This window comes from Mercenaria mercenaria, chromosome 1 (assembly GCF_021730395.1).
Source record: "Mercenaria mercenaria strain notata chromosome 1, MADL_Memer_1, whole genome shotgun sequence".
NCBI lineage: Eukaryota > Metazoa > Mollusca > Bivalvia > Venerida > Veneridae > Mercenaria > Mercenaria mercenaria.
The window spans coordinates 39,040,591-39,051,600 of NC_069361.1; the positions used below are offsets into that span (position 1 = coordinate 39,040,591).

The window sequence follows — 11,010 nt, forward strand, 5'->3', positions numbered from 1 at the left end:
TTTTACACACAAAGGTTTAGGTAGGATGAAGGTAAGTACTGGGCGGGTGTCGAAACTGCTGACAGAAGACAAAAGTGCATCCAGGGTGACCATAGCAAAAGAACATTGGGGTATTTTAACCGTAATGAAAACTAGTTTTTGAACTGTATTGCACACGGGAATTAAATATGGGTTCATTATGCTGAACCTGAAACAAAAGCTCGGCCAAAGCAGTGGGAACGAGCTGGTTCCCCACCTCCCAAGGAGTTAAAGCTGTCTCCCTCTGCTGGCAAGGTTATGCTGGTTACTTTTTGGGATTCACTTGGAATATTCTTGGCTTATGTAATGCCAAAAGGTCAAACAGTGACTGCTAGATACTACACAAAAACTAAATAGTTGCATCCAAGGCTTGCCCAGAAAATGTCCTACTTTTGCATGACAATGCCCACTCTCACACTGCCTAAACAACAGTAGAACTTATCAACTCATCCAAGTGGCAAGTGTTGTTCCACCCTCCATACACTGCAGTTCTTGTCTATTTTATTTTTTCCATAACTGGAAATAGGCTCGCTGGAAACAAAATATGAGACATGGGCGACTTTTATTTCAGCTTTAAATCGGCACCTCAGCAGTAGGTCTACTTCATGGTTTGCAGAGAGAATAAAAAAACTCACGTGTATAGACGTAGGCTGGGAATACTGAAAAGGATAAAAAGAATTTTTGAAAAATGTTGAACGGTTTTTGAGAAAGGACAAAACGTCCGGATTTTCCCAACCCCCCTCATATAAAGAGAGTAAACACTTAAATAGACATCAAGGTTTAAACTTTATCATGGAATTTCAGTCCGATATTAAATCGAAACTACTTCGCAAAATTGATAGATATTTATAGAACAGAAAGTAATACTTCCATGAAGAAAATTTTCGACTCCTTACGTTACGGATATTTTTCTGCATATTGGTAAGTAAAATTTTAGTAGTACATCAAATTAGTATAAGTTATTAATATATCACTTTATGTTTTCAAATAGAAATCTGGATATATTAAACAAAACTGTATCATTGACCTTATAATAGTGTAAATAGTAGGTTTTAGGTCACGAATGAGGAAGTTGTTTTCATAAACAAAGGTGACCGTCACATGCTAAGACTTAGATAAAATGCAATAAACTATACTTTAAAGAAATCAAATTGGTAAACCTTTATAAGTTCACATCATACTGAAATCAAAAAAAACCCTATCCTACATCAATCCCTGTTACGAAGAAGCGGGATAACTCCAATAATGTAAATATTGAACAGGCATTTAATGGTTGCCCTTGAAGATTACGTCACATTGTAAGCATGTTTTAGACAAAACACGATATATATCGGACACTCATAGAAAGTGTTTGTACATTTCGCACCTAAAAATATCCAAGTCCAGATTTATGATTTTATACACGACTGACACGAAAACGTTAGCGAAGACATGTACATGTGTACAAATGCGTTATCTTGTAAATACAACCTTGTACTACTTCGAAATAAGCAGTCATTTTCTTGGAGCTTCTCAACGAATAATATTAAATGTTACAATTCTATGTTTTTATAAAAAAGATACAAAGAATCATATTTAAGCATAATATACTGAATTTTGATAAGGCACTGAGGTCAGTCAAAAATGTTTTGTTTTAATTACCTTAAATGACTTTCGCTTACGAAAGACGAGAAATTGATATTAAAAGAAACGATTGGACAATTAACTTTACGCCCTTGGTAGGATGAGTCAAGTTATAACTGTAGGTTTCATATTTTATTTTAGTCTCATCTATGTACAATATACATGGATTAAAAACATGTTCTTATGTTAAAACATGTTAAACATTGAATTTACATATAACTGAAGTACATTACCATTCATAAATGAATTACAAGAGAGACTTTTGATAACTATTTATTGACCTCTACTAACAATTGTTATCATACATATCCAAAAAAAGTAGATTGTTATTGCTGATCTATGGTTTAAATACTGCATTAAAATGCTTAGAAAAGACACTGAGAATAGAAAAAATGCGCACTGTCCAAAAGATGGTGTAAAAAAATCAATTACCCCCTATGATCAGATCATAAAGGAACTGATTAGCAATAACATTCTAGGATTATCATAAAAAACTTTTATATATCAAAGAGAGAAAAAGATGAAGGTACATTATATACATAGTTTAAAAGATATATTGTATGGCAAAAGAAGATGCATATCTATATTCAATAATATCTAAATTGTTGAAACACTAACGATGTTTCATTATATTGTTTATTATCAAACAATTATGATTATCGCAGATTTCACATTCAGTCTACCTTCATCATTTTATTTTAAAATTTAGAGTTACGTGCATTCGAGGCAGTGCGAATTGATATAAAATTATTTCTCTTTGAACACAGTTTCACATTATGGCTCGTATGTCCTAAACATTTAAATGATTGAAACTGGAAATCCATCGGCACTTTCATGATGCAATTTTAGTACGAAATAGCAAAAATAATGGAACTTGCTTCTTGGAGACTGTCTGTAGATGGAATCCCCAGGACGCTGAACTGATTGATTTAAACATAACAATGTCTCATAACGTTATACTTTGTCTATGATGCGTCTCTTAGGCAAATATAATAGGGTTGTACCGTTGCAAAATGCATTGAATTTGACAGTACTAAATGCCATTTTAAAGGGCAAAAATGATTAGGTACACGGATTGTAAAATCAGTCATAATTATTTGTAAATAGAATCAAATACCGTTAAGTTTCAATTGGTTAAATAATAAAGAATAGATATAGATATCCTTTGTTATATATTTACAAATTTGCTAACCCAACCAAAAGTGTGAAGTTGAATATTCGTTTTATCTGAGGTCATCAAAAAATAGACATTTTGGTTGGTCTTAATGTCATGTTAGTTTACGTTAGATTTGTATAAAAAAATGATAAATATATATGTACTTTATGGCTATTGTAAGAAGATATCATATTAAGCAGTTATATTTTGTCGATCTTATGTCATCGGTCTTACAAAATTTCCGTAGTTTGCAATTAATTTCGAAATAGTACGGGATAAATTAATAGTTTAACGCAGCTGTAGAATCATACTTACGACAATTTTTAATGCACTAACTTAAAAAAATGTCCCACATCAGCAAGCTCCTTTTTGCGATATCATGTTTTTTAATGACTGGTAGGTATTCTTCTCATTTATGACAATATCAAGATAAGATTTCATCACATTTAATGCGCACTATCAGGTGAGCAATTATGGAGGTAAATAGAAGTGGAAAAATACACGAATTGTTAACCGATTTTAATAAGGGTTTTTATGCCAGTTTTTCTTTATTCTCGCAAGTGACGGACTCATTTGTGCATAACACTGCTGCTGTTATTATGAAATAATAGCACTTCTTTTTTTTTAGCAAATTACTAGTAACCGTAGACAGTTTTGTTATCCAAATCCAAGCTAGAATACTAAAAATCTATCTTCATAGAAAAAATCTCAGAAAAAAAACTTATAACATATTTCAAATCCTTATCATTTAAGTAACAAATAAACATATTTCCTGTCTTTAAACTGAGTGTTTCGTTAATGATCGTGTTGAAAGAATCTCTTTTACATAAAATGCAATTTCTGACCTTTTGTACGGCACTTCACTTTAATTTTTGAGACCAGTCATGAACAAAAACAAGTCCTCACTTTTGCTCCTAATATTGTTGGTATTTAAAAGGAAAAAGAAAACAATGGCTGAAGGCAGTCCAAAATGTACAAAGCTTCTCGTGGCGGCCATGGATTTTGGAACTACTTACAGCGGGTATGCATTCTCGTTCCGCGACAGACCGAACGATATACAAACTAATCCGAGCTGGGTAGCAGGTTCTGCACAACTTATGTCAATGAAATGCCCAACATCTGTACTGCTGAAACCTAACAAGGAGTTTCATTCTTTCGGATATGAAGCTGAAAACAAGTATGCTGAGTTGACTGAGGATAAGGAACATCACGGGTGGTACTTGTTTAGACAATTCAAAATGGCTCTTTATGAAACAAAGGTACAGTTAAGACAAATCTTATCTTCAGTACGTTTGCTATTACTCTTTTGTATGTTTCCTGAAATAACTTCTATCAAAAGCAAACTAAAAGTATAAATATGCCAGTCACATATGTTAATACAAACACTATATAGCATTTACGTTATACTACTTTGTCAACTTTGTTGTTATGCGTTTCGTACAAAGTATTTTCAATGACTATTGACTCCATTCATGTCTGGCCAGTAGACATTCGCCACTTTCTATGATGATACTGGTTCCCGTGAAGAGTTGTTATATGAATTTGTATAAAATGTTGAAGCTGGCAATTAAAGTTAGCAAGCATCTGGTGCCATTGACATAACAGCATAGGTCAGTAAAAGAGGCTAGTACTTCAGAGCCTCCGAAACTGAAAAGTAATACATAGGAAAAGTTGTCATTTGAAGAACGTCTCCTTAATACAAGTAAACAAGTAATCCATTGGACTTATTAGGCAGCTTTGCCAGAGTAAGTGCTACTAATTACTATTTCTAAATTTGTTTCAAGAAATTGCAATTGGACACACCAGTCGAAGACATAATGGGCAAAAAGATGCCGGCTTTGGACATAATCTCGCATTCTATTCGTTTTCTGAAGAATCACCTCTGGAAAACTATACAAACGAGAACAACAGGAATTCTGGAGACCGACATACTCTATGTTTTAACTGTTCCAGCAATCTGGGATGAAAGGGCAAAACAGTTTATGAGGAGAGCTGCAAATAAGGTATATCACCTTTTACGCCATATACACAAATACCTTTTATTTACCGTTTCCCTTCATTTGATTGTTTTCATTCGTGCCTTTTATACGGGACGTTCAATGGGAATGCCCTTGGCGAGCGTGCGGGCGTCGTCCACAAACATTGTCCGGAGCATTTCTTCTTCATTCTTGGAGGGATTTTGATGTAACTTGGCATAATTGTTCACCATTATAAGACGGAGTGTCGTGCGCAAGAACCATGTCCCAAGGTCTAAGGTCAAGGTCACACTTCGAGGCCAAAGGTCAGATACAAGAATGACTGTCCGGAGCATTTTCCTCTTCTTGCATGGAGGGATTTTGATGTAACTTAGCACAATTGTTTACTATTATGAGACGGAGTGTCATGCGCAAGAATCAGTTCCCTAGGCGTAAGGTCAAGGCCACCCTTAGAGATCAAAGGTCAGATACAAGAATTACAACTTTGAAAACTCACTCGTTGACCTAAGATCTTAATATTTGATGTGTATAGAACTGGCATAGAGACCTACCAGTTGCTTGGGTTTGGGGTCACTTGGGCGAAGGTCAAGGTCATAATTATTTAAAAACGATTTTTCAACTTTTCCTCAAAACTCGCCTACGCTTTTTCCTACGATCTCAAGACTTGTTGTGTGGGCACCTGGACTAGAGACCTACTAAGATTAAAGCTTCTTAGCTATACATTCACTGACAAATATGCTATTCGGGCAGCATCCATCGTTTAAACGATAGCCCTTGGTTCCGTATTTTTGATGCTACTGTCATGATATTTGAATCATAAGTGCAGTTCTGTAACAAAAACCCTTCTTCTGACAAGGTCTCGACGACTATGGCAACCTTGTTTATTCTGTCGCACAAGTAACATTACAAATTTCATTTTAACTGATGGAAACCTTGTTCAAAATGGAAATTGCTGCAAATTCATATATTCATTAATAATAATTAATTAATTAATTGATTGATTGAAAAAATTCCTCGATAGTGTTAAGGTCTTTCTGCTGGGATGGGCGAACTACATAGCGTTTTGTGCTTGTATTTAGACTAAAATAGGTAACATATTTAATATGCGATTGCCTTTTTTAAGAAAAAAAACAAAACAACCATATCTGACATTATGTTGTAACAAGAATATGTAACTTTTTTTTCAAAAGGCAGACATATCGAACAGACAACTTACAGTTGCACTTGAACCAGAGGCAGCATCCATATGGTGTCAAGTAGTAACAGATGATACACTTACTGGTATTTCAGAACCACTGGCTAAATATATGGTGGTAGATTTAGGAGGTAAGATATCACTTTAATAAACTTAAAAAATCATTAAAAAATATACCGATCACTAGCATATGTATACATCATGTAAGGTATGCATTGTTTACACACGAAATTAAACAAAACATGAATAGTTCTAAAGATTTTAGAACAATTTAGACTTACTTGCAAACACGAAAGAGTCAAGTCAAGTCAAATATTTTATTAACGTCTCATCACATGCACACCATATTGAAAATTATCATAATACAGATAAAAGTACAAGTGACTCTCTTAATAGAAATATAAGAGACGGATGAGATTAACTCATTGACTTCAGCTTTAAACATTTATACAAACTGTTTCATTATGGAAGCAATTATTTCACATTAAAGCTGCTAATCGGCATGAAGAAAAGCTGAGCCCATGTTAAAAGTTTTAAAAGTGCATGCAAAAGCATATCACATTCCAGAATCTGATGTATAAATTGGTATAAAAGTACAATTTACGGTTGTCATCCGAACTTTAAAAAAACCCTTAACGATATTATGTTGACGTCACGTTGACGTGATATTTAGCGCAATGTACGCATCGAGAAATAGCGCTTTCAAATTTGATCAAATATTTTAGGCAGATCACTACCAAATCAAATGTAAGCCTCCGTTGGTCTAGTCACACGTAGTCCAAATATAAAAAGTGCTAATCTTTCTCCCTTTCCTTGTGCCCTTTCTCAATAGCATCGTGTTTTCTTTTACTCTTCCGTTACTTAGTATTCTATCAAAATCGGCATGTTCCTATCGCATGCTAGGTAAAAATGGCGGAGTAAGAATTTAATATCTCGAAAAGAGCAATTGAAAGAAGCGAAAAGGAGTAAATTAAGCGGGTTGTATTTAACGAACTGTAGTTTTCTTGTATAAAATTTAACACCCCCTTTTCTTTTTGTTTTTCTAAAGTAACGATATAGTTCGATATATGGAAATATAAGTCTCTGAAAATCTGATATGCTAGAAAATGTCAAAAAACCGTTATAAAGTAAGTAGATTTTATAAGAATTAAAGAACAGCCGGATTTATTGGTGTTTAACCTATTTACTTAAAAACCCGTTTAAAACGAAATGTCTAGTTGGTAATTCGCTGTGCAAGACGTTTTGCCATTTCAGGTCTAGGCCTGCACAAACAAAGGAGCTTGACGGCCTACCATTTGGCGCTAAACATCCGCGAAGAAACAGTTCATATCACATTTGAACTAATTTTTAACAATAAAAGACGTATTAGAATCGAAATATTTTATAGCAAAGCCGTGTTTTAACACTCCGGCGGTTATACGTCGTACAAAATAATTTACTTGGGCTAGGCCCTCGTGAAATTATTACGATCAACGTATAACCGCCCATCGTGTATAAATAGTGTTAAAACACTGTTTTGCTATAAATTATTTCTTCAATACAAATCTACATGAATAGTATTAAAATAGCATAATTTAAATTTGACATTTCAATGTTTATGCACTGCATATGTGCATGGTGTTCCTTTACAAACAGTGATACATTATATAGTAAAAAGTCCTGTGAAAATATTTGGCCTCTCACAATTTCAATGTTATCAAATATTGTTTTTGAATAATGCATTGCTACTGAATTCTAAAGGTTTTAAGTGTCAAGAGAATTTACATAATTACCACTGTGACAATGTTTTGGCCCAGCATTGCTGAAATACATCATTTTAGGTGTTAGTTGACAGATTCAAAATTAATCGACAAGTTGCATATGTATTGCGAAAATTTAATGCATAATGGCGTCCTATTATCTATTATCATTTCTTCTAGAAACGTACCAAAATACTTGTTATGGAGTTCGTGAATCAAACATTAGAAAGTATAGAATCCTTCTGTATCTATTTGTAGGTGGCACAGCTGACATCACCGTGCACGAGAAGTTGGATGACGGAACTCTAAAGGAACTCCAAAAAGCGAGCGGAGGTGCCTGGGGTGGAAATGAGGTTGATAAAGCTTATACGAAAATGTTTGCAGACATAGTTGGTCCAGAAGCTATGGAAAAATTCAGGAATGAGAATATGACCGATTATTTTGATCTTCTGAGGGATTTTGAGACCAAGAAAAGAACGATAACTACAGATACGGAAGGAAAAATGACATTCAAAATCCCGGCTGTTCTTCGTGAACTGGCTGAATCCGGAGGAGTGAAAATTCAAGAAAAAATAGAAATGTCACCTTATAAGAAAACAATGACCTGGGCTGGAGACAAACTGAGAATCGACAAAGCAGCAGCAAAAACATTGTTCGATATTCCTTTGAAGATGTTGATAAGACATATCATTAAGTTGTTTGCAGAGCCAAATATCAAAGACGTTGAGGCAATTCTTCTTGTCGGTGGGTTTGGAGAATGTGCACTACTAAAAGCAGCTTTTGAAGAGAGCTTTAGTAACAAACGATTGATGATCCCATCAGAAGCGGGTTTAGCTGTTTTAAAGGGTGCAGTACGCTTTGGTCATCTCCCAGACCTAGTATCGACAAGAATCGCACGATTTACAATCGGAAGGAGAGTATTGAAAACATTCAAAGATCACCACGATCCTAGCAAGAAAATTGTCCGTGACGGCCATGAAAGATGTAAAGATTTGTTCAGTAAACTTATTGAAATCGACGAAGAAGTCCCCAGGTATAAATTCATACGAAATTTTTCTAAACCAGCTTTTCCGAGTCAAGAAAAATGTGTTCTCACACTTGTAAGTTCAACAAAACGTGATGTCGTGTATACCACAGAAGCAGAATGTCAAACATTAGGATCGCTGGAATTTACTTTGCCAAAATCTTCAGATAGAGCCGACAAAAAATTCGCAATTTCATATTTCTTTGGTGAAACGGAAATACACATACATGTGCGAATTTTGAAGACAAACGAGGAACATGAAACATGGATAGACTGTTTCACCACTCAGCTATTGGGAAAAGACGACTGAATATAAACTTTAAGGATATCTGTGTTCGAAACATCGAGTGACAACCATATGCTTAGCCACGAACGAACATGTAAACTTTGATGTTCTTTTTTGAAAGAAAGTTTAGTAATTCTTAAAGATAACTATTTTAACGCGTTACGTCATTAATAAGTTATGACGTTACAATAGTTATGATGAAAAAAAACAACAAAGTTACATTAAATTCATAGACGTTTGATGTATGTTTTAATATGATGGTACATATATTTTATGTTTTTGTCAGGTTAAGGCATTTTATACTTTTTTATATTGATTGAAGATTGTCAAATAGACGTTCGTGTTAAAAGTAAACTCATTGAAAAGTGGGTTTGTGTAGATAATATGTATCACAGTATTTGACTAAACCAATGAAAAGTATGAAAGATACTAGCATATTAGTTTATAACCAGTGTACAGAAATACTTCGATTGCCTTTTGGCCAGAAAAATGGTAGGTAACTTATGTGGAAAATAGTTGGGTTTTAGTCAAACCGATAATAAATGTTGTTTTTCAACTTTCCAAATATTGGTCTAAACACATTCCCCACTTAGAAGTATTCATGTCCCCACATAAACCATACCCCATTTTGATTTTTATTCGGAGACTTTGGAATCCATTTATCAAAAATAATGAAATTTGATTTCCCATTTTAGGATAGTCTAATATATGTTTACATACTATGCTAAATGCTTACTTTTGATAGAATATCATATTTTATCTAGATTTTCTGGCCACAGGCTAGACACGTTTTGGTAAAAAAAGTTTTAAAACTTTCATATGAAGGCGGAAATCAGATCTATGCAGTTCTAGTGCATTAGTTTTTAAGCGCTTTCATGTGGTGAACAAAGCGAGAATCTTTGCTGTCAATTAGAAAGAGTGGCATAATTCAAAGTTATTAGAGTATTCCAATCATAATCGTTATTAGCATTTATTCTTTGTTATAAATCTATGAAAAATATTGAATATTTACTGCAATTTGTGTGGCTGGAATAATGGGAAAAATCTATATATTTTTTAAAGTTCATTTTTATCTTGACATTTATTCTAGTGTAATTGGGCTTAAACGTGAAACATCGTCTTGATAATACGAGGGGTGTTCAAATATGAATGCAACTAGGCCTATTTTCAGAAGTGTTTAACAAACAATGCCAAAATAATTATATCAATCCTTCAAAATACTCACCACCATGTGATATACAAAGTTTCAGTCTTTTAATCCAATTTTAAAGGCGTTTTCATAATCTTTTCGCGGTATACTGTTCAGACACTGGAAAACAGCCGAACCGAGATTTTTGCGCGTTTGATATTTTCTTCCAGCAAGGTGTTTTTGAGCCTCGGAAATAGGAAAAAGTTACAAGGGGCAAGATCTGGCGAATAAGGAGGGTGAGGAAGCTCGACAACTTTTTCCTGTTTCAGATAGTCGCGTATATGGTCGCTTTGTGTGGCGATGCATTGTCATGCAACAACCTGACACCATGGAGACCAGTTGCTGGTCGACGGTTTGCGAAATATTTCTTTAATTTATGAAGGACCTTGCCTTTGTAAAACTTTGCATTTACAGATTTACCCTTTCGTACGGCAATTTGAATAGCAGGACTTTGATCTGTAAAGAAAGTTACATACATTACCGTTTTGATGTTCATGGTGCGTTTTGCTATGCAAGGTCTTTGGCTTCCTTTGCTTGCCCATATTTTCTGTATCTTTCGCTTGGGCTCATAAAAGTGAACCCACGTCTCATCGCCAGTGATGATATTTGCGAAAGATCGATTGTTGTATTTAGGGAACTGTTTCAACAATAATTATTGTTTAGCGATTCTTACCCTAGCAAGTTTTTACTCTTTTGTAAGGAGATGGGCTATCCATCTGGCACTATCCATCTCATTTTAAAATCACGTCTGAGAATAGTATGAGCAGCTCCTACTGAGATACCAACGCATACCAACAACCGTAA

At 34.4% G+C, this 11,010-nt stretch overlaps 1 protein-coding gene across 1 annotated transcript; it reads left to right on the forward strand.

Moving 5' to 3' along the window:
• The first annotated feature begins 815 nt into the window (after window positions 1-815).
• LOC123541248 (heat shock 70 kDa protein 12B-like) lies at window positions 816-9,385 on the forward strand. The gene is made up of 5 exons (XM_053544884.1): window positions 816-939; window positions 3,735-4,056; window positions 4,582-4,800; window positions 5,964-6,099; window positions 7,966-9,385. Exons 1-5 carry the CDS (start codon window positions 890-892, stop codon window positions 9,039-9,041), a joined length of 1,803 nt encoding a protein of 600 aa, XP_053400859.1. The 5' UTR covers window positions 816-889; the 3' UTR covers window positions 9,042-9,385.
• Window positions 9,386-11,010: the final 1,625 nt, after the last annotated feature.